At 42.2% G+C, this 24,721-nt stretch overlaps 1 protein-coding gene across 1 annotated transcript in view; it reads right to left on the minus strand.

Annotated features, from left to right (window-relative positions):
- The window catches only part of Lhcgr (luteinizing hormone/choriogonadotropin receptor), a 59,355-nt gene extending 34,853 nt beyond the window's left edge, over positions 1–24,502 (minus strand). Inside the window, exons 1-3 of the mRNA XM_070025013.1 lie at positions 24,339–24,502; positions 3,397–3,468; positions 1,099–1,173 (exon numbers count right to left, since the gene is read on the minus strand). Of these exons, the coding sequence (XP_069881114.1) occupies positions 1,099–1,173; positions 3,397–3,468; positions 24,339–24,502 (311 nt within the window). The remainder of the gene's footprint in view (positions 1–1,098; positions 1,174–3,396; positions 3,469–24,338) is intronic.
- Between the last annotated feature and the right edge of the window lie 219 nt (positions 24,503–24,721).

Genomic DNA, 24,721 nt, shown 5'->3' on the forward strand with positions numbered 1-24,721 from the left:
GGCCCAGTGAATGTTTGTACTTTAGCTCCTCTGCATTATGTGTGATGCATGGTGGACAGTTACATACTTATCGATAAATTATTCCCTTTACACAATTACTCATTGGACCATTTATAGAGGGATGCCTTGTGGAAAATGCACAAGCCTTGAAGAAAAAGATGGGCGAGGAGTTGAATCCCTGCCCTGTCATTGTTTAAAGAGTCACACTGGTCAAGTCACACACCTCTCCCATTCCTTGCTTTGGATGAAAAGGGCAATTATCCCACTCTGCAGGATAGTTGTAAGGATTAATGATACAACCTATATGAAATGTCAAGCACAAGAATTAAAAAAACACGTGGTACTGATTGCTGCCCTCCCTTACGCTTGATGTCCCCCCTCGGGGGTTTTGACTATGCTTCCAAACACTCAGGGTAGTGGTAAGAGACCCAGTAAGGGGCAACCAATCATGTGACCTGGTTTCTAGTCTGGGTCTAGCACTAACTTGCTATATGTCATCAGGCAATTCAGTAACCTTTGGGCTAAATGCTGAATAGAGCTAGTCTTCTCGAATCACCTTTGTGAATTGGTGGTAGTATTGGTGGGGATAATTTAGAAAGGCTTACATTTAAGAGTTCATTCTAAAACAGGACAGTCACTAAACTAACAAGGCACAATGAGTTCAACACAGGGCATTTTTATGATAGGTATTCAAGGAACATTTACTTGAAAGTATGGATATGCTAGAACAGCTTCCAACAAACAAATCCATGATCTATAAGCTTCTTTCCAAATTTTCCAAATGTTCCACATATTCCATAAACTCCCTTGCATAAGGCAAGATCTACTTGGCAGGACTTCACAATGTCAATTTTAATTTCCAACATTGTGTTGTGATGTTTCGGAGTTTATACAGCTCCTGGGGAGAAGCGGTTGTCACCATGGCAACCTGGAGGCCACTGCAGTGAGAGAAATTAGTGCCTGCCCAGACCTAGTAATTGCTGTAGTCTTTTCTTCTTGGATTCCTAGCAGTGGATGGTTGAATACAAATACTGAGTGGGCTCTAGCCAGGGAGGGTAATCGTGTATATCAATAAACTAACTGTTAGCTGATGCTTACATTTCAGACAAATTGAGGAGGCTGTCAAAGGCATTAGCTTCGATCCTTTCCAGGGAATCACTCTGAGAGACTTCACTAGGGAAAATAAGAGAAGAAACATGAAAGACGTGACCAGGTCTGCATGATAACGAGTTATGCATGAGACCCAACAACAAGGGACTGCATTGTGTGTCTCTGAAAAAAAAACCACACACAGAAACGTGCAAGTTGTTTTTATATCACAAAGCACTAACATCTCCCTTTAGGAGCACTGATGGGTGTCTACAACCCAGATGCAGTTGAGATGCAAGTTTTGGTAACCCTATTTATGTGACAGGCAGTTTCACTTGTTTATCTATGACTTAGAATCACATATTCTTTGTAGTGATAGGCCCTTTGAGAAAATGTGGTCAGTCTCCCTGTTTTATAGCTCTGGAGAAGCAAGTAGTATTTGTATGAAAGTTCAAGACTGGGGTTGGGAATCTCTGGGGTCCCGATATATCACTCTTGTGAGGCTGTATTCTGGGTTGAACTAATTTTTCATACTTTAAAAAATTATTAGCATAGATTAATTATACAGATTGATTTTATTGTGACATTTATAACATGCATATAATGTACTTTGATCAGATTTTCCCCATCTATATGACTCCTTGTTTCCTAATTCTTAAGGGTTTTCCAAAACTGTCTTCCGAGGCCACTTCAAGGTGATTACACATAGTAATAGTAATAATAATCCTTTTCCTTGACAATCTATCTCACTCTGTGAACAGATTAAAGAACAAAGTGTGTGTGTGTGTGTGTGTGTGTGTGTGTGTGTGTGTGTGTGTGTGTGTGTGTGTGTGTGTGTGTGTGTGTGTGTGTGTGTGTGTGTGTGTGTGTGTGTGTGTGTGTGTGTGTGTGTGTGTGTGTGTTGGTACTGGGGCTTGAACTCTGGGCCTGGGCACTCTTGCTTAGCTTTTTCACAGAAGGCTGGTACTCTATCATTTGAGCCACAACTCTACTTCCAACAAGGAATACGTTCTATTCCTTCTGAATCTTTCGTGGCTTCCTGTCACCTGACATAGTTAAGGGAGTGAATGAATAAATGAATCAAGAGACTGGTGATTGAACAGATTATTTAAAAAGTAAAGGGATTAGTTTTGTCCAATACAATCCCCAAGTATGCTGGTAATATCACTGTTGCTCTAAAAGCCCACCTCTTCCTACCAGCTGAGAATAGAGTCTTGACTTTACAGTTGTACATCCTGTGTGTTTCTAAGGTAACTATTCACCGAAGCTTCTGATGGTGAGAGCTTTAGCCCACAAAAAGGCAGAACCTTGGGCAGAATTGCTCCAGAGCAGATTCATCTTATTCCTAATGGCTTGCTTGTTTAACTTTGGATGCTTTTCTTAGTAGGAGGTATAAATGTACTAATAGTCGTCAAAACTCAACATTTTAACTTGAGAGCAGAAGAGTGTGGTTTAGGCTCCAGCAAACTGACATACCTGTACTCTGTAGTGAATTCCCTATGATACACACTGGAGGGGTTATTTAAAATAGTTTTATCATTTGCTAATGCCCTAAGTTTGGGCAGAGGTGCCCCAAGGAGCTAAGATAGTGGGACACAAATCTAGGTTGCAAGTTCTGTGGATTGTGAAGATTAGAGGCACCTTTGAGGAAAAGCAGTGGTTCCTGAGATCCTTTGACTCAGGCTCACATTCAGGAGGATGCTGGAGCATGTTCTTCCCCGAGTAAGTTCTCTCCACATATGGGGTTTGGAGCTCTAGAAGCTGAAACCAAATGATTGAAATTACACCTGACAAATCTGAGATCACACTGCATTATCTGGCTGCTTTACAGTTTGGGTAAAGGCCTTCCATCAATGCATCTATAAACACTGTGTTTTTTGTCATCTATTTATTACATTTTAGACACAAGGATTATCTTCTGATGCACTGTAAACTTCCAGTGCATTTTCTACTATGTGGGAACCATCCAAAATTGTGACACAAGGGAATAATAGCTGCTTTACCCAAAGGGGAATTTTCATGATCGGAATCTATCTCTTTTCTACTTAAAAAGTGTATCGTCACTTATCAAAATGCATTCAGTTCTTTGAAGCAAGGTTAATTATCTGGGTTTTAATGACTCTTGAAAATCATGCCATTTCTTCAAAGGCAGCTAGATATTATTTTGTATTACAAAGATAAAAATACTTGGGTTTCCTAAATACAATTTCTTTCCTAGAAAAATTATCCCCTTTCAACTGTGTTTTCTCTTAGAAAAATTCATTATTTCAATTATGAATGTCTTTTGATATGCAGTATCTTACTTACATTTTTATGACCTCATTAAGTCCTCTGAAAGCTTGAGATGGAATTACTTTGACAGGGAGATAGGTGAGCGATCTACAAAAGAAAAAAGAAAATCCTTAAACTGTTAAAAAGAGTTCAAGGTGGGGCTGGGAAGTTGGCTCAGTGGTAGGGTGCTTGCCTCACATGCATGAGGCCCTGGGTTCAATTCCTCAGCACCACAGAAGCAAAAAAAGCCAGAAGTGGCACTGTGGCTCAAGTGGTAGAGCACTAGCCTTGAGCTGAAGAGCTGAGGGACAGCGCCCAGGCCCAGAGTTCAAACGCCACAACCAACAACAACAACAAAAAGAGTTAAAAGTTTAAGACATTGTGCCTTGTACATTTATGATAATATGTGTATGTGTCTGTCTGTCTGGCTATAGAGTTAACAGCAATTCAGGTTGAGAATTCTAATTTGTATCAATTAAGATATACACTATGACTTATTCTTGGTCTTTATAAAAGAATGTGTCTTTTGGTGGTTAACATCATCAATGTTGGGATCATATCCCCACTGCCCCACTCCCTGGCTGTGTAACCCCAGCATGCTACTTAAGTAGTCTGCTTCAGTTCCTTCATCAATAATATTAGAATAATAATTCCTATTTCACAGAATTGTGGTAGGGAGTAAATATGATAGCTAATGTTAAGGGCACGGCTTAGCATCCACAGAAGAGTTATTGCTGAACAAGAGGGGAGACATGCAGGGAAGGGAAGGGAGGATGCACTGAGACATGTTCCCACCTTGACCCACAGTGCCTTCCTCAGGCAGCCTATGCAATGTTACCCAACTCACTTGGACATCTCAAGTCATTTGGGAGAATGTCTATGAGAGCACTTCCTTCAAATGTGCACAGCTCCATTAACAACCTAAGTATTCTTAAAAATGGAGATAAAAGCTGTTTAAGATGTCATAGTTGGGAAAAGAGTGACAGCCATACCAAAGCCGGTGAGAAGATAATATGTGAGTCTTAAAGGAACCCAAGGTTGAGGTAACTCAGGAGAAAGCTTCTGCAAGGTAGGGGTGAACAATCAGCTATTGATTAAACTTCGGCAGTGGTTGGAGATTTGGGCTTAATGACTGATAGTAACCAAGAGAATAGGAGAGGGGAGGAACATGAAGAGAGAGGCAAGAGATCACATCTTGCTGAAGCAGGGGTGAGTGAAATTACAAGGAAAGAATGCTTCCTTGTTGATGAGTAGAGTTCAATGGAGATGTCAGTTCAATGGAGTTGCTACGAGTGCCAGCTACTGTGTGAGATATGGACACTTGCTTACAACCTTATTTTATCTACATCATGATGTTGTGAAGCGTTTATTCCCTTTTGATAGCAGAAGAAATTATGTCACCAGAGGATTAAGTCACTCATAACAACCTAGCAGACTGACTCCGAATGCCCTTTCCACGGAGTAACCCTGGCTTGAATAAAGAATGGTGGAGGGAAGGTGTGGTGGCTCTGCTTCTCTGGGAAGGAAGCATGTCTCACTCTTTTGTTCCTCTCACTTACCAGTAGCTCTTCCCTTGAAACTAACGTATAGGTGTTTGTGAAAGTTTATTTCAAGCCAAGTGCTGGTACCTTATGCCTGTTATCCTAGTGACTCAAGGGGCTGAGATCTGAGGAACAGAGTTTGAAGCTAGCCTGGGGGCAGGAAAGTCTGTGTGATTCTTATCTCCAATTAACCATCAATAAACAAAAACAAACCTTAGAACTATAAGTGAAGCTGTCCCTGAGGTGGTAGAGTGCCAGCCTTGATCAAAAGAAAGCAAGTGGGGTTGGAGGCGTGGTTCAGGTGGTAAGGGGGCCTACCACTGAGTATAATGCATCAGACATTACCTTCAAGTTTGGGTCTTTGACAAAATAAATAACTACTTACATACATAAATGAAGGCAGGAGGAGGAAAGAAGGAAGGAAGAAGGGAAGAAGGAAGGAAGGAAGAAAAGAAATTTCAGAAAAAAGCTTTTGTTCCACAGTTTCCCACAGATGACACAGCCTAGAATTTTGTATTCCAAACTGTGTATCTATACCAGAGAACAGTCCCACCAAGCACACTGTTCAACACCCCAAATTATTTAACTGGGGTTCTGAGAAGAACAGGGATAGTGGAGGGAGAAATCTTCTTGCAATGGCATGTTTGCTTACTATATTTCTTCTGGAATCATGTCCGCTTGGCTTACTGATTAAAAACACAGTTTTATTACTCGCTGCACTGCCAAGCCAATAAATTTCCAGAAGAGAAAGCTGTATTCTACTGTACCCCATGCAACATCAATAAAAGTGACAGCCAAATTCTGATTCCAGAATCTTTATTGCTAGGGGTAATGCAGTGCAGAACATATTTCGGAGAGTGTTTACATAAAAGCTTCAAACCAAACCCTTCAGAGCTGTTTACTCATGCAAATGGAGCCCAGAAGCAGGGACCTTGCAGCAGGCAGCCTCCTCTTCCAAATAGGAGCCTGCTGTGGCTCCCAGAGGAGTAGTTTGGTTTAGATTTGACCAGGGAGGTTGCCTGAGCTCTTGATGGATGTGGGGTGGGGGGTGGAGATGAAGGATGAGGAGCAAAGGTTGGACAGAAGTGAGAGAAGTTGTAGATCATGCACCGGCTGTCCCCAGTGACTCCAGAACAGCCCTGGCGCAAGATGAAATTTTGCAGTTGATGTCAATACGGGAATACAGACCTGGAGAGGCAGCTGAGATGAGAATGAAAATAGAATCCCCACCATAAAAGAGACGCGGAAGGAACAGCCTGCAACTTTGTGGACCTGGGTCAAGCAAGACTCCTGGGACCAGAGGAGTGAGGGGAGGCAGGTGTATTGTGCCTTTTATTTATTATATTTTTACAGCAAAGGTAGATCCAGGAAGCTCCATGGAGAATGTGGATCTGCACATCCAAACCAATCACAACTACTTTCCCCAGTGACTTACAATTTTATTCCAAGATGTATTTTCATTTCTCATTTGTCGTCAGTTGGCATCCGTTCCTAAGCATTCAAGTATTTGTTTTCTGTGTATAAATTTGTCTGCTCGTGGTGTGACCCATGGATTTGTTTTTGTTGTTCTTCTTCTTCTTAATATATTTTGTTTGTCTTAATAGGTTTTTTTTATCAACACATAGCAGTTATATACATTTATGGGGTGCAGAGTGATATCTCAATGATCAGCTTGGGGTAATTGACATATCTACCACATCAGACATGTATCATTTTCTTTGTGCTGTAAACATTCAAAATCTTCTCTGTTAGCTATTTTGAAATAGGCAATTAACCGTTGTCAAACATAGTTAACCTACTGTGCTGTAGGGCATTAGGAGTGGTTTTCCTTATCTACCTGTGACTTGTTTTATTTTAAATTTTTATTTTGTCATTTTCAGATACAAGGGATTGAATTTATGGCCTCTCATTTGTTAGGCAAGTGATCTGTCACTTGAACTAAGCCCCTAGTTCTTGGGCTTTTCGTTTGTTTTTCATAGTGTTTCCTGATATTGCCTGTGCAGGTTCTCAGACCAATATCCTTCTACCTTCATCTCCCAAGAAACTGGGATTACAGGTATATACCACCATACCTGGTTGGGATTTGTTATGTACTGGGATTACAGGTGTGTACCACCATACCTGGTTGGGATTTGTTATGTACTGGGATTACAGGTGTGTACCACCATACCTGGTTGGGATTTGTTATGTACTGGGATTACAGGTGTGTACCACCATACCTGGTTGGGATTTGAGTGTACGTTCATATGAACGTGCTCCCTTCTCTGTGGATGTCCTTATTTTTCTTCCCATGACATCAGAAACATTTAGCAAATATAAATGGTGGTATAAATAGTCCTACAAATCCATCTCTGTGTATATCCATTCCAGCAAAATTCTTACACCCATAGGTAAGGGTGAGCTATACAAGACTTCTTCATAGCCTTGTGGCATCAGGGAGTTGGAGACCATTGACTTGGTGAGGAAGCAAGGAAAATGTAGCAGTATACACCTAACTGAGCAGGTAACCACTCAAATCAGAAGCTAGACTCTAAAGGCACACAAAAAAGCATGGGTGGACTCTAGAATGATGGGGCTAAAAGAGACAATGAAGGAACTAAAAGAGACAAGGAGGGAGTGGAGCTATATAAAGCACTGTTTGTAAAACTAAAATGTATGCACAAAACAGATATTAAAAATCAGATGCATAAACATACATTAGGATGGTTATCTATGGAGAATAGAAAGAAGAGAAGTAGGAGAAGGAGATTTAAAAAGCAAAACTAGAGGACTGTGTGTGGGCTGATGACTATGCTTCTTGAATGAAAAACTATCATCCACTTAACTCTTAGAAACAGAAGGACAAGTTTCATTTGCTGGGCCAACTGACTCCCTGCCTTTCTCTCCTTTTCCTTGTTGTATTTTAAAGAGTTTCCACTCTTGTCAAAAGTTCTAGTCAGCATCATTTGACACAGAGCAGAAGTCAGGGAGAAAAGGGGGAAAAGAGGCCCAAAGAAAAAACAGTTTATGGGCTGGGAAGGAGGCTCAGTGGTAGGGTGCTTGCCTTGCATGCCTGAGGCCCTGGGTTCGATTCCTCAGCACCACATAAGCAAAAAGAAAAAAGCTGGAAGTGGCACTGTGGCTCAAGTGGTAGAGCGCTAGCCTTGAGCTGAAGAGCTGCGGGACAGCGCCTAGGCCCAGAGTTCAGGCCCCATGACCGGACCCCCAAAAAAACCAAAAACAAAAAACAGTTCGATGTTTCTGCTGTTCAGAGTCCAAAAGAGATAGACAGTTACGCATAAAGCAAAAAACAATAAAATGAAGGAAGGGCACTTTCCTTTATGCTTCAAACAAGGAGGTGAGCATCCAGATGATGCATCTGTCTCTAAGAAGCAGAAATACATGGATGGAAGGAAGAAAGGCAGGAATTAGAATGGCTCCATGCCTAGATGGATTCTAGGGCTACCACACAGGCTACAGGAAAGAAAGAAAAGCATCAAGGATGAGTGGTAAAGAGCCAATGTCCTGATCCAACTTGAGTTTGAACTTGCAGGGTGGGAAATTCTCCCTTGCAAAGTGAGTGAAGACAGCTGTGGAAGGACATGACTGTGGCATCATTCATGACTTACCTTTATCCCACTCGGACAGTCCTTTTACAACAATAAATCAGTGATGCAGCATGGGTAGCACCTGGATTGTGGGCAAACCCCACTTGCCCACAATCTTTGCCATAGAGGTTGAAATAAGTATTTTTGGGGGGGCAGGGGTCAGTCATGGTGCCTGAACTCTGGACCTGGGCACTGTCCTTCAGCTCTTCAGTTCAAGGCTAGCACTCTACCACTTGAGCCACAGTGCCACTTCCAACTTTTTCTGCTTATGTGGTGCTAAGGAATCGAACCCAGGGCCTCATGCATGCAAGGCAAGCACTCTACCACTGAGCCATCTTCCCAGTTCTGAAATAAGTATTTAGATCAGATGACAAAGGCCACCTGAGTTTTATAAACTTCATCTACTCATGAATCTAGCTTGTAACTCTCCCACCCCTTCATGCATAGCTTAAAGGTGAAGTACATGCAGCCTCTGTTCTTAGAGTTGGAATGAAGCCATCCATACTAGTCTAGGGAGGTTGTGATTGCTCATGAGTCTGGTGAAGCCCTGTACATTGCCTAAACTGGATCCAACCCCATCTTTAGAGACCAGTAGTGCCTCTGCACTGCCTTCCCCACCCCACTTTAGGGGTTGTTTCACCCTGAATCCTTAACCTGTAGCTCACCTGGTAGTTCTAGAGTCCATCTAAGAGTAGGATTCCAGCTGGGTCCTGTCCTCCCTGCTTTCCAAATGCTCCATTGTGATCCCCACATCTCTGCTGTCCCAGTGCTGTCCCAGGTCAGTTCCTGACTGCTGTTGCGTTAGGATCAACCTAGTATCTCTCCCTTCAGACTAGGACCTTTGGCACAGATGAAAGATCTGTGCCAAGGCTGTCTCGTGCAGTAGATTAGTTCCTTGAGTCCATGCTCTTGTGCACTGCCAAAATTGTCCTTTGGATCAGTTCACTTTCCTACTTTCTAGGAGAGAGTGTGTCGGAATCTCTCAATTGAACTACACTCTCATCCAAAGATTTCTACCTCACTAAAGACCATGTCTTCTGTCCAGAGTCACCCCTATCCACTGACTGGACAATGTACAGAATAAAGGAACAATCTCTTGTCTCACAATAGGACTTCTTGGAAGGACTGCCCTACCTTTAGAGCTCTTTCTTATCAATGTTTCTTCCTGTTGATTCCATTTCTTTTTCTCTTCTTTTTCTTCCCTCCCTCATTACCACCTTTCCTCTCTCTCTTGCTTTCTTTTTTGGATGAACTCAGGGTTTGGACACTGTGTCTGTGCTCTTCTGCTCAAAGCTAGTTCTGTACCACTTGAGCCACAGCTCTGCTTTTTTCTTTTTCTTTTTTTCCCCAGTAGTTTATTGGAGATGTGAGTCTCACAGACTTTCTTGCCTGGGCTGTCTACGAACAGTTAGCCTCAGATCTCCTGAGTTGCTAGGATTATAGAAGTTAGCTACCAGAATTCTGTTCTCCATCCTTTTTAAAATCAACCTGAATGCCAAGCTCCTACTGTTCCTTCTGTCAGAGTCCAGCCATGGGAAAATCTGTATCATTCAGATAAATCCAATTACCTTGAAGAAACTAACATCAGCTTATCATGCCTTCCCTAGTCATTTCTAATGTCTCTTGAATCCTCACAGATGGGGCTTGGGTCCCCCTCCCTCACCCCCATCCCCCCCCTCCGCTCCCTTTTTCTTTTGAGTTTAATACTGTATACAACCTTGGAAGGAGCCAGTTTGTCCAGTTCACTGGCTCTAGCTAGAGATCTCTAGGAGGGCTCTAATATTCCCCTTCAAGGAAACAGATAGATTTGGAAATTCTTGCTTATAAAACTTTATCAACTGAGAGACATTTGCATTATTAAAAGATTCTTTGTCCTGCAGAAGGATTCACTGCATGATTCCTTTAAATAACAAATCCTTTAGATGAATGGAAAATAGGATTCTATTAATATTCTTTATTTGAAAGACTGGTATTTCATAAAGCAAGTGGTAACTATAGGGCTTTCACTTTCCCTAGTATTTTTTTTTTTTAGAATGAAAGCTGATTCTCTGGGCAGGGTCACTTTCTAAGGCCCATAGTCTGAGCAGTATCAGAAGGAAAGGAGAGCCAGGGAAGAAATTCAGCATTGATCAGAAGTCTCCAAAGCCTGGGTGTGATATTTGGTCACCTTTCTGAAGCGTTTGCCTTTCCTTCTGCCCAACAAATGGCAGAGGTGAAATATTTTTACTCACTACCTTCTAATTGTTTAAGAATGCCATCCATATTATTGATTTAAGAAAGCTACAAACATCCATCTATTCTCCACAGGCTATTAGTTTACTGTTAGAAGTACACCCTGTATTAGTTAGCTCTTCATCTTCTTGACCAAAATACCTGACACAAACAACTTAACAGAGGAAGGATTTATTTTAGCACACGATTCCAGAGGTGTCATTCCATTATGGCAGGGAGGACATGATGTAGCAAAGAATACATATCATGATAGTCAGGAAAACAGGGAAATGGGAAAACAAGGAGTAGACAAGGCAAGTTTTAGCTCCTAAAGACACAACTCCAGTGACCTACTTCCTTTAACTAGTGTTTCTCCACATACTACCCTCCATCACCTTCCCATAATGTCACCATGCACCTAGGAATTAATCCGTTCATCAGATCAGAGCCTTCAGGATCCCCAGTCACCTCTGGAAATACAATCACAGACACCTCACACGCAAGCTTTACTAAGCCTAGGAATCTCTCAATCCAATCACTCTGACAATTCAAATTAACCAGCACAACCCTGACTTTTAAAATGATATAAAATCAGAGGACTGTAAAGAGAAATCCTAGCAGGGCAAAGCTTTTGTGCCTAATAAACATGCGGAAATGGGAGGGGTTTATTTAATTATTTATGTTCTACATTTAACAGATTTAAGAATTTCTATGTTCTTCTCAAATTGCTCAGTAATCATAATAAACTTGTTTTCATCTTAGAATGAAAACAAACAAACATTGGCTTGCCTGCTTGATTTTAAACTTCAAGCTTTTCCAGGGCCTCAATCTACTTGGTAGCTTCATTAGAGAGTCTGTTTTCCTTTTCTTGGCCTCATGTCTTTTACCTAGACGGAGCTGGTGATGTGATTTTAACTGAAATATGAAGTTAGTATAGATGGATACCCAAGAGATCACACTTTATATCAGAGAAGCTTACAATATTTCTTAAAAATACATCCAAGTGACTTTATTGTTTGGTGACTATCAGAAACACTTATTTTATTAGGTCCATGAATTAGAGTGAAGAGAATGCTTACAGATCTTTTGATACAACCCCTCACTTTACAGATGAAGGTGAAAGGACTTTCCTGAAACCATGTAGCAGTTCAAGGGCAGATTTGGACTAGAACATAAGTCACTTCTTTCCTCATCTAGTGTGGTGTTCTCCATAACAGTATTATTGAATTGAGACTTGTTGATTCATCCTCCTAGATGACCCATTGTGCTTCCTGTGAGACTCTAGACTTCTCAGTGGAGTCAGCGGTTTATTGAGGGCATGTGCTTAGTCTTCACCTTTGAGACACAGTTCAAATTCCTGATCTTCCATGAAGCTTTGGAGCCTAGCACAGTGATTTTGATCTTTCTCTATTTTCTTCTGTGCCTACAGATTTTGCTATGTTTTCCCTCCTATCCTATTGAGAGTTTACTAAGTACTTACATGATTACACTGTCTCTTATTTCCAGTCCCTTTATTCTTCAGCCAACCCCACTGTTGGCTATTCTTTTCTCTGCCTCAACTAGGGTACCCTAACTGGTGTCTCTTCATGCCATTCTGGCTTTGTCCTGTCCAAACTAAATGCCTCTTCCTGACAACTCCCACTGTGCCATTCTAGCACTCACCTTCCTCCTGTGCCTGACCTTGGCTTATCTCTGTCTCTACAAATGTCCCTTGCATTCAACTCTCAGTCTTTATTTGCTTGTTGTATTCACCTACTCTTCCATTTCTTTCTTTTTTAAATAAGTTTTTTTTATTGTAAAAATACTGTACAGAGGGGTTACAGATACATGAGCAAGGTAATGAGTACATTTCCTATCAAGCATTCTTGCCTCCTCCTTTGTTTTTCCCCTATCATCTTTTTTCTCCCACCTCCACAATTACCCACCTCCCCCACCCTCCCACCCCCATGCTTAAATTGTAAAGTTCATTTTTCAACATAGTGTCTTATACGTCTCATTGTTACAATGGGTCAACCTGTATCCCTATTTAAACATTTTGTTTTCTCCCTTCCCCTCCCCAAATTAGACCGACATCAAATACAGTAAAAAACAGGGGTCATACGTGGGGGAGGAACATACAAATCAACAAAAAAAAATCACATGGTACATTATAAATACGTTAGAAACAATAGCAAGAAAGAAAAAACCACTTGTGTCCCTATCTTGGGGTTCATTTTGCTTAACATCATCTTATCTGGTCATATGTACATAGCTTTTGACCTTTTCTGCTTGTCCCAGACATATACTAGTCATTGCAAACAAGGGAAACCATGGGACCTCTGTTTCTTTGAGCCTGGCTTACTTCACTTCATATAATTTTTTCCAAGTCTTTCCATTTCCTAACAAATGGGGCAATGTCATTCTTTCTGATGGAGGCATAGAATTCCATTGTGTATATTTACCACATTTTCTTGATCCATTCATCTACTGAGGGGCATCTGGGTTGGTTCCATATCTTAGCTATGGTAAATAATGCTGCAATAAACATAGCTGTGCTGGTAGCTTTAGTATGGTCTTGTTTGTGAACATTTGGGTAAATGCCCAAAAGTGGGATTGCTGGGTCATAGGGGAGCTTTATGTGGAGTCTTTTCTTTTTGGTCGGTCGTGGGGCTTGAACTCTGGGTGTGGGTGCTGTCCCTCAGCTCTTCAGCTCTAGGGAAGTGCTTTCTACCACTTGAGCCACAGCGCCACTTCTTATGTGAAGTCTTTTGAGGAACCTCCATACCACTTTCCAAAGTGGTGAACAAGTTTACACTCCCACCAACCTACTCTTCCCTTTCTACACTAGACTTTTCTTTTCTTTTTCTTTTTTTTTTGGTTGTGGGGCTTGAGCTCAGGGCCTAGATACTGTCCCTGGGCTTTTTTGCTCAATGCTAGTGCTCTATCACTTTGAGCCACTTTCAGTTTTCTGGTAGTTAATTGGAGATAAGAGTCTCAAGGATTTTCCTGCCCAGGCTGGCTTTGAACCAGGATCTTCAGATCTCAGCCCCACTGAGTAGCTAGGATTACAGGTATGAGCCACTGGCGCCAGCCTCCTCTACTAGACTTTAACATCCAATATGGTAGCTACTAGTCATGTGTGGCCACTCACTGGGCAGTTGAACTATGATCAGTCTGAAGTGAGATAAGCTGGTAAAGCTGAAACTATAAATATATACTAAACCTTGAAGATTTGGTAAGAAAATGGTTGTGGAATCTCTCATTAACCTTTTTTTGTATAGATTTTAGGTTGAAGTGACATCACACATATTAGATTAAATACAATATTAAAAAAATTAATTTCACCTTATAAACCTTTTTTGTTTTTGGTCGGTCATGGGGCTTGAACTCTGGGTCTGGACTCTGTCCCTGCGCTCTTCAGCTCAAGGCAAGCTCTCTACCGCTTGAACCACTGCACCACTTCTGGTTTTCTGGTGGCTTATTGGAGATAAGAGTCTCACGGACTTTCCTGCCTGGGTTGGCTTTGAACCGTGATCCTCAGATCTCAGTCTCCTGGGTAACTAGGATTACAGGTGTGAGCCACTGGCGCCCGGCATAAACCTTTTTTTTAAAAATGTGGTTACTAGAAGTGTTAACTTCTGTGACTCATGTCTTCTTTTTTTTTCCTTTTAACGGGGTAGGGCTTCCCATGGTCAAACTATTGATGCTTCTTGAACTTGCTTCACATTTCCTGCTTCATTCACACTGTTCCCACTGACTGGCCCATCTCCACCTTTCTGCAGATCTGATCAGATTCGACCCTTGGTCCAGATTCTACCCCGGATATGACAGCTTGTGCTTCCTCTGTTGAGCAGTGTAGTGTGCTGAGTGCAGACTCTACAGCCACACTGCCTGGCAAAGAAATATGTGTAATTGAAAAGTCTGAAGAGTTCTGAGATTAGATAAAAATGCTTATATAACACTAATATAACATCTAGCACAAGACAGGAACTCAGTGAGTGCTGTTAATTCACAGCTGCTCTCTGTGTCAAAGATGTTTTTTAATCTAATTTAATTTTGTTGCAAAGGTGATATACAGAGGGGTTGCAGGTACATAAGAACATTGTTGAACATTGTTACCCCTCCCTCATTTTTCTCCTACTATCCTCCTCCCTGACTCCCCCTAACTCCAAATTGTAAAGTTCATTTCCAACCTAGTATCTTGTGAGTATCACTGCTACATTGGGTCACTCTCGTTCTTGTTTCACCATTTTGTTCTTCCCCTTCCTTTCCCCAAATCAGATAAATGTACAGACAAGACACAGGGTACCAGAATCAAAAACAGTGGCTACAGGGGATAAACCAAAGGGAAATAAAGAAAGAACTTCATACAGTACATTAAAACAACAACTTCAACAACAAAAAAGTCTCTTATTTCCCTATCTTGGAGTTCATTTCAATTAGCATCATTTTATATGGTCATCTATACATAGCTATTGAGCTATTGTGATCCTCTGCTAAGCCTATCCTAGACATAAGTGAATTACTACAAATGAGGGAAACCATGGAGCCTATGTTTCTTTGGGTCTGGCTTGCTTCACTTAATAGGACTTTTTCCAATTATTTCCATTTCCTTACGAATGAGGTGATGTCATTCTTTCTGATGGAAGCATAAAATTTCATTGTGTATAAGCAACATAGGCTCATGACAGCTCTCCTTCTTTGGTAGGAGGTGAGATTGGGTAAGTCACCTTGGAAGTGACTCTTCCCTTTATCATGAGTTACATCCTTAAGTCTGTGTAATATCTATGCTTGTCCCTCACTATTGATTCTGTAGATTCTTCACTGATTATATATGGGATTTATTTTATTTGTGAGTCATAGCACAAGGTTTCATCCTTGCTTGGCAGATACTCTACCATTTGAACTTACTTCTCTAGCTCATTTTGCTCTGTTTGTGTTTTTGTTTTTCAGATAGGTTCTTGCTTTTTCCTAGGGTTGGCCTGGACCATGATTCTCCTGTTTATTTATGCTCCTATAGCTTGGATACACTCATAGGCACACTCCAGAACAGCCAAGTTTTTCTATTGAGATGGGTCTTAAGATAGGCTTGTAGCCATAATCTTCCTGATCTCTGTATTATGAGTAGTTGGGATTATGGGTGTGTGCTATGGATGCTTGTCTTAGTGTCTTTTTTAGGGCTTAGACGTCCTAGGTATTACCTGATAGCCATTTAGGGAAATGAAAACAGCAACAACAACAGCAAAACTTTTCATTAAATGCTTTGACTCTAGAGGGCCACTCTATAGGGTTAACATTTGCTCATTAATTAAAAAAAATCAGTTGTTTGGAACTCCCCCATTGGAAAGTGCAGTCTGATGACTCCTCGAAAACCTTCTTCCAGAGCATCCAACAAGCTACTGTGAAAAGTTTACGAATTATCCTATGAACTAAGATGTTAAGAAGAGTCCTGGATAACAGTTTTCCCAAATCATTTGTGCAACCACTCAATTAAAAATATAGAGCCTCAGAGCAAAATGGCAAACACTCTAAGCCCTTTCTCAAAATCCATTTAAAGTTTCTAAAGACACAAAGCAAAATAACCCATTCTACCCCCTGAACTAGAATTCTCCTAGCAATAATATAACATGACAAGAATAACTCTGGTAAATAAAACTACATGTTGAATTCTCCCTGGGGAATGTCTGTGTCATCTGTAATGATTTCTCAAAAATATTTTTCAGAAGCAGAGAATATTATGTTGTCAGGGCAGTGACACTGCAGTTATGCTTCAGGAAGTTCTTCCATTACAAGACCTGACACTTAAAAAGTTCTTTTGTTTTTGAGGGAGCATGTAAATGATCACTTGCAGTTGATATACTGCATATTTTTAATTAATCTGAGGATCAGTTTGAAGTACTTGAAACTACTGGCATATGCACCTTTATTCTTTACAAAGTCCCTTGCCCGGCTAGATTTGTGTGATTGCTTAGCTCAAGAATGCCCCCTTCTCTACAAGCATGCTATTTCTGGGTGCATGATGGTGGAAAAGTCTCATTGACTGAGCAGGTTTGCTCTGGGTGGAAGAGGAGTGACAAGTATGTGCTTTGACTAATCAGATTCTCTTTGTTGGGAATTTAAGGGAAAGGGAGGAGAAGTCTTTGGAACTGCCTTTCACCTTGTTTGATGCAAGTACTGGTGATTGAACTCAGGTGCTGGGCACTGTCCCTTAGCTTTTTTGCTCAAGGTTGGCACTGGAACACTTGCGCCACACCTCTACTTCTGGCTTTGAACTGTGATCCTCAGATCTCAGCCTTCTGAGTAGCAAAGATTACAGGCTTGAGACCCTGATACCTGGCTTGAACTAGCTCATTTTAAAGGGCACACACTAGTTGGTGGTCTCTCTCCAAAGGAAAAGACTCTTGGATGCTTCACTGGGCAGATACAGCTAAACACATTCCATCAATATGAAGAGAGATGTTTCAGAGATGGCTAAATCTGGACTGAAAAAGCCAGAATCTCAGACTTGAGGAAATAATGAGCTGTGATATTTTGAGATTCTGTCTTAGTCACCTTTCAGATTGAGAGATATAGTGAGTCATTTTCTCTAATTAACACCTCTGAGGAACAAATCTGATCTACTAGGCTTCTCTCTCAGATGATAGATATTAATTATCCAACCTCATGTATGGACTGTGAGTTTTTGGTCTTCTTGGAATCATTAGATTGCCAGAATAGTACTTTGCCCATGTGTGAAACCTTGATTTCCTGATACTTTGCACCTCGGTTGTCTTGTTTGTCCTCACTAAAGCCATCCCCTCTCAGAGATAGGAATCATCCCACCCCACTTCCAGACAGTACTCACTCACACCTGCAGTCAAAAGGGCATGGTGTTAGGACCTGGTTAGCCCATGTTTGTTCTGCTGATCACTTCAGATAATGTAGGGCTGTTTTGGATCCTCCCCGGTCACACCAGTTTTTGTGTGTCCCTGTGACCATGTCACACACAGTCTTTGATCTCTGTGGGCTCAGAGATGCTGTCTGCTTCTGGTTATGAGGAGTTTGGAATCCAGGAATCACCACACTGCATTCAAGTCAAGGACAAATGCCATGGCTGCAAGTTGAGTTCCAGTTCTAGATTGGATTACTGTGAGTTTGGCTCGGATGGATGGTATTATAGAGCCCAATGGGGCAGCTGTGAGTGACCTGCAACCTGAGAGCGATGTCATCTCCCAGTGGGGTGGGAGCTGAGAGTAAATGAGAATCGTTGTAGAGAAGCTGCTAGAAGTTGCCCTTCAAGGCAGATAGACCACCTGCTTGGTGGATAGAATTTTAAAAAAATTCTCCTCTTAAAAAAAATGTCTGAGTGAGAAATTTGCTTAAATCTCTAGTAAAATCTGCATTTTTTTCTCACACCCAGGGGGAACTTCAGTAGCAGAGCTGTTAGGTCCAATGGAGCTAGCTTCTTCCTGTCGGCAAGTGAGCAACAGGGCCTATCTTTAGCACCGCGACTCATGGTTTACCTGTGTCACCACTTTAGGAGATCAAATTTTGGAAAGAGACTTTTGTTGTTTCATTACAAGAAACAAAGGCAAATTGAAGGGCTTGGGCAGCAAAAAGATGTGGGGAAAAGGAGCAGCACTGAGTCTTGAACTGGCCAGTTTGGATGGAAAGAAGCAAACAAGACAAAGTACTCTCAAAGGGAGAAGAGGATTTCTCTCAGAACCTTATTGGCTGTGTACTTCCATTGAGCTCTGAAGGGCTCAGTTGTTTTTCAATGTCTTACTAGGGGCTATCTTTCACTTTTCTACAAAGTGTGATTTTTTTTGTTTTTAAGTAGTAAAATCAGATCCTTCTTTTTTTAAATTTAATTTAATTTTTTTTGGTGAACATACTGTACAGAGGGGTTACAATTACATGGGCAGGATAATGCGTACATTTCTTATCAAGCATTGCAGCCTCCTCCTTTGTTTACCCTTTACATAAAATCGGATCCTTCTAAAGTTTCCTAGAAGCAATCTGTTCATCAGCATAGTCAGTTTAAGAATGGCCTTTTAAAGCATGGCTGGGAGGGAAGGCTAGATAGAACTGACCTTCAAGATCCAACTCTATCTTGGGCCTTTTTTTTCTTGAGAGGTAAAGGAAAGTGGAAAATATACTTTGTGAAATTTGTGATTATTATGACTTTTTGGATGTTCTGACTGTAGGGTGGCTGAAGGTAGGGCCTAGCTGTCTTTGTTAGAACTTGGAAGGTTCAGTCTCTATCTTGTAGATATATTTCCTGGGGTGCCTTACTGGTGATCCCTGAATGGGGAATGTCAGGTATTTCTGGCACTGAAACCCATCTGTCTCAGCTACTCTGGTGTTTTTGTTTGTTGCTTGTTTGTTTCTGGTTACTTTGTTTTCCTTTCTACTGAATATGAAATAAACATTGAATTAAAATAATCTAGAGCCGGGCGCTGGTGGCTCACGCCTGTAATCCTAGCTACTCAGGAGGCTGAGATCTGAGGATCGCGGTTCAAAGCCAGCCCGGGCAGGAGAGATCGTGAGACTCCTATCTCCAATAAACCATCAGAAAACTGGAAGTGGCTCAAGTGGTAGAGCGCTCGCCTTGAGCTGAAGAGCTGAGGGACAGCGCCCAGGCCCAGAGTTCAAGCCCCACAACTGACAAAAAAAAAAAAAATAATAATCTAGACAGTTTATATTTGTATGAGTAAGCTGTAGGTGTGTTTTTCTGAAGCTAATATGCCTACGAATTCCTTTTCAAGTCATAGACTAGCAGCCTGCAGATTCTGGGACCTAGATGCTGACCTAACACAAAACACAGAGTTCCCTTTACTACCTAGAGCACCTTCCTACCTTCCCATCATCTAAGGTAGAGATTTCAAAATTGACACTTAAATGTGATACATACTGACTGGCAGACAGGTTTTCTTTTTTTTGAACTGGTCTATTGTTCTTATTTGGCTGCCTAATCAGTGTAATTATTGTGTAGTTCAATGAACAGTTTAATCACTATACATAACAAAATTCTGGGAATCTTAAGTTAAATAAGACATTTCTGAGTGTTATTGGTTTTTTTCTTCACAGTACAGCAAAAAAAAAAAAAAAAAACAACAATTCCCAACCCAGATGTTATCTGGCAATTATTTAGAGATATTTTTGGTCACCATTTGAGAGAATAGTGCTATTAGCATTGAGTGGTTGGGGGCCAATGGATGTTACTAAATAGCCTATCATAGGTAAAACTGTCCCCCAAACAGTTATCTAGCCTCAAGTGTTAAGGTGCTAAAAATCCAAAAACTTACCCTAGCAGAAAAGGCACATATTGAACAAATGGTTAAATTATTATTTTGGGTCAGACTGAGCTCTGAGCACTGCCCCTAAGAGCTGATGCTCTACCACGGAAGCTAAGGCGCCACTTCTGGCTTTTGGTGGTTACTTGGAGATAAGAGACTCACAGATTTTCCTTTCCCAGGCTGGTTTTGAATTGCGATCCTCAGATCTCAGCCTCCTGAGAAGCTAGGATTACAGGTGTGAGCCACTGGTGCCCGGCTGAATTTCTCTTTGTTTGTACAACCCTCTAGAGAAGCATGTAGAGGGGAGACTTCTATCTTCTCCTTTGTTTTTTGAGGCTACTTTAACCTATGGCTCTTCTATCTGGACTCACCTGTTTTGTTTTTTTTTTCTTTCAAGGTCCAACTTCTTCACCCTCTGCCCATGCAGCCTTCTCTTGGGGGCTAACTCTTTCTTTGAACTCCACAGAGCCATATGGTCTCTCTCTATTTACCTATAGCAGTCTCCCGGGTGTGCTTCTACCTAGACCATGAGCTCCTCCAGGAGAGGAAGCAGCCTTACTACTAGTTTTATATCTCTACAAGATTGAGCACAGTTCTGGGTTCTGATTTTCACTGAAGATGGAACAGGATGATATACTCAGGAAAGGTGTCAGGAGACTAGACTCTTCCTGGGACACTGGACCGGTAGCTATGTACATTATATCCTTCCAGAGTCTCAGATAGTATTTTACAATAAAGTCTAAGAGTTTAATCTCTATTTAGCAGGCACAACATGCAAAAAATAAATTGCCGCACTTATTATTAGCATTTTCCTTCTAACAGATTTTTCAGAAAATGCTTCCATATCAAGCAGATCAACCTTTCTGTTGTCATAGAGACAAAGATCTTTATATAACTGTGTGCAAGGTAAGATTCTCCCCCCTCCCCTCCTTCTAGTTGCCTGGAACTAATATAAAAAAGAAGGAAAAGAAAAAATGTTAAATAAATGTTTTTTTTCAGTTATTTTTGCCCCAATTAAAATGAGTGAAAATGTTGGAGGCTATTTCTTGTATCATTTATTTTAAATACTTACATTTTTTTAAATGAAATGTGGGAAGGGTGGAATGATAAGAACATTTTGAACATTGCCATATTCAAAATTTTGTAAGTGGTGGCCTTGTCAGTGATAAGCAATTATAACCCATGTACCTTTTCCCTGCTTCTATTGAAACAACACAATGTCTCTACTTTAGGAAGTAGAGACAGCAGGGCCTGAAAAGATTACAGCAGAAATTGAGGGATGCTGACGAATTTTAAGATGTGCTGTGTGGCACTCAGCCTCCTCCAAATCCCAGATCCTACAGTGCTCCTCTTTTCTCTACAGAGCCAAATCCAGGAGATAAGTAGTATACCCCTCTCTTCTGGTTGCCTAACCTTAAAATTCCATCTCTCATCTTTCTGTGAACTCTTGATACCTTGTTATTCATAGTATCTTGCTATCTTGTAATGATGGTTTCCTGTTTCATTTACTTGTCACCAAGAACAGATATCAGCATGAACCTGTGTACTTCTGCCCTTTGCTGCCATATTGAATTATTCTTTAGCCATCTACCTTCCTTATTTGGGACCTAGAGTACCTCTATGCTAAAATTAATTCTTCCCTTGATTTTGCTTCTCTCCTGTAACCAGTATTCATCTTCCCTCATCCATTATCTCACCCATTATATACATGTTCTTTCTTCTTTTCCCCTTTGAAGAAAAAACTCTTTCCTCTATCCTGCTTATTTGTCATCTATCTCTGAATTTGGGGTTTATCATTTAATTTTATTCCTCTTTATTTCACAATAAATGGGCTTTGTATATATGGGATTGAGGTGGGGTAGAGGAGGCACATGGCTCAAGGAAGTCTGTACCTCTATGGAGAATAATGCTTTATTTTCAAATAGTACTTACCAAGATCTCTTGAGAGAGTTGTTACAATGCAGACTGCTGGGGGACACCCCCAGAGGTTTTGTTTAGTATGTTGGGCATGGTTTGAGAGTCTACATCTTCTATTTCCTGGGTGTTGTTGCCTGCCTCTGTTGCTGGTCCACAATTGCAGTTTGAGAAGCATTGTCTTAAATCACAGTCCTCCTAATGGTTTCATAGGCCTCTCTCTTGTTATGTGGATATTAGATGTGGATATGTGATGTGACCCTGTTTTGGCCCATAGAGGGTTTAATCTCACAGTTCTCACTGAAAGTCTCAGTTACCTCCCAACTTTCTAGTCCTCAGGAAGTGCCACCCTGTGAGGGTTACCATGTTTGATGTAGGGCAAACGTTTAGGAGAGGACACACTCCATTGTAGTTGCTAAGATAGGTCTATGGAGGAGGAAGTCAAGGATTTTAGACTCTCCCATGGATGGTAAAGGATTTCAGAGCCTGGAGAACCATTGCCCTTTTGAGATCCAGATTTGCTATCTATGTTCGCTTATGCTTATCCCCATTTCCGCCCTTAGCCTTAGCACTGAAAAATCTTTTGAGGCGTTCCAGACTTCTGAAAACTGTAGTAGGGAATGATGAGATAAAGTATTCTGGTTTGTTTCCTGAGGAATGAGGTTTCCTCCTGACCCTGGTGTAGGTGTGGTGTCAGGAGCCATTGGAAAAAAAAACCAAAAAAAAACATCTCCGGGAAAAGCTAAGACTCACCCATTCCTTACCCATTCCCAGCAACAGAGGGCTCTCTACCCACTACCAAATTTGGGGAATTGGGGAGTATTTACATTCTTTTAATTAAAGAAGACGTAATTTTCTTACAAAGACAAGCAAATACAAAACAAAAAAAAAGAAGATAAAGTGCTATCTTTGTAATGTTGCAAGGGACCTTGAGCGAGTTATTTTATTTGTTTGGATCGCACTTTCTTCTAATCTGTGTAAGAACTCGGCAAGTGAGAAAGGCTGTTAGTGGTATAATCATTCATTCACAAGAGCAACTCGGGAGTGTTTGTCACCAAAGGACAAGGGCAGGAACTCAGAAGTCAGGTTCCATGGATTTGCTGATTGATTGAAATAAATTCCAGCAGCATGGTCCTCACCTTCGGGGAACCAAGCTGACAAGATAATTAATGGAAACTAATTAATATAAACCCCTCAACCCTTAAACTGTTTCTCTCAACCACAATTATTCCCAGAGGGCCATTAACTTCCACCGGGAAGACGAACTCCTCCAATAGGCAGGCCCCTGACGGGCTGCGGAGGGCCCAAAGGGATGTGAAGGGGCGGAGGGTGGGGTGTGGGGTGTGGGTGGGGGGAGGTTCTCCGCACAGAATGCCATATCCCTAGCAGTTAGAACAGGACAGGGACCTCCAGCAGCGTGGTGCTTTTTCCCCCAGCTTTCCTTTCCTCTTTCAATAGTTGTATCAAGATGCAAAACATGTAACATAAAATTCACCCACTTAAAGTATACCATGGCATAAAAAAAACACCCCCAAACAAAACAAACGTAGGTTTAGTGCAACCATTACCGCAGTCTGATGGTAGACATTTTTGTAGCACCCCAAACCCACACCCATTAGCATTCCCCCCACCCCGTGTTCTCCCCATCTTCCTCCCCCTCCCCCAAGCCCCAGGCGATTTCCATCCATCTGGCCATTCAATGTAAACAGAGTCATGCAACAGGTGTAACAAATGAGACTTGGCGACACTCCGGTAGTAAAGGCCTTATCTTTACCCTATGAGTTGGGGCAACTGCTCTCTCCATCCACTTGTTGGATGTATACATTCTCAGAATCTCTCCTTTTATGAATTAGCTAAGATGGCTGAGGTGGAAGTGGAGCTCAGGGCTGGGTTTGTTCACCTCCACGCAGGCAGGCTTACCTAGAGACAGGTGCGCCCAGGTTTCCAGAGGTGAACCTGCTAGCATCTCTCTTCCCGAACACTACCAGATCACCACGTTCCATTCTGAGAGGACCCCAAGGCGCCACAGCCTCAGCAACCTGCGCTGGGCTGGCTGGCCAAGACTCAAAGATCAAGTGAGGCTTCTCCCTCCGCCGACCCAGTTTGGCTGAAGAACATCATAGCCACGTTCCCTTCTAGCAGCAGTAGAGTCCTAGGCCTTCTCCTGGGGCTTTGGGAGTAGCTCTGAGCCCCCCACCCAACCTGGGGCTTAGTGATGGGGAAACTGGCGCAGGGGCTGGGGGTGGGGGTGGGTGGAGATCTGGGTTACTCTGGAGGCTCAGGATGCCAAAGAGCCCTCACTCTGGATCTGTCTCATTTGCGTTCAAGGATGGGGAAGTTTGTTGGGGGCACAGCGTCTGTCTCCAGCTTCCAGTAAAGGGGACAGGAGAAAGGAGAGTGGCAAAGTCGGGAGCCAGAGCGGTGTTCCCGTGGGAGGGGCCGAGGTGGCAGGCTGCCTCTGTACTCACAGTCGGGTGAGGCCCAGGCGCGGGCCCGGGCAGTGCAGGGCGCCCTGGGGCGCACATTTGCAGGGCTCTGGGCAGAGCGCCCCGCGCAGCGATCCAGACAGCCGTGGCCGCAGCAGCAGTATCCCGAACACCAGCAGCATCCCCAACGCCCAGCGCCGCCCCATGGCGTCCAAGTCCCAGTGCGGGCTCCTGAGGCTGGGCCAGAGAGCTGGAGTACCCCGGTACCCTCTGCCCGCCCCCTGGGCTTGCCCTCCCACCAGGCGTCCCCGGCCGTCCCGCCCCTCCTCCTCGACCTGGGACAGTGGCCAGCTACCCCTGTCCTTTCCCTATTTTCCCTGACCTGTCCTGTCCTCAGCACCTGCAGAGGGCCCACGTTTTAGGGA

This window comes from Dipodomys merriami, unplaced genomic scaffold (genome assembly GCF_024711535.1).
Source record: "Dipodomys merriami isolate MVZ:Mamm:240054 unplaced genomic scaffold, mDipMer1.0.p SCAF_17, whole genome shotgun sequence".
NCBI lineage: Eukaryota > Metazoa > Chordata > Mammalia > Rodentia > Heteromyidae > Dipodomys > Dipodomys merriami.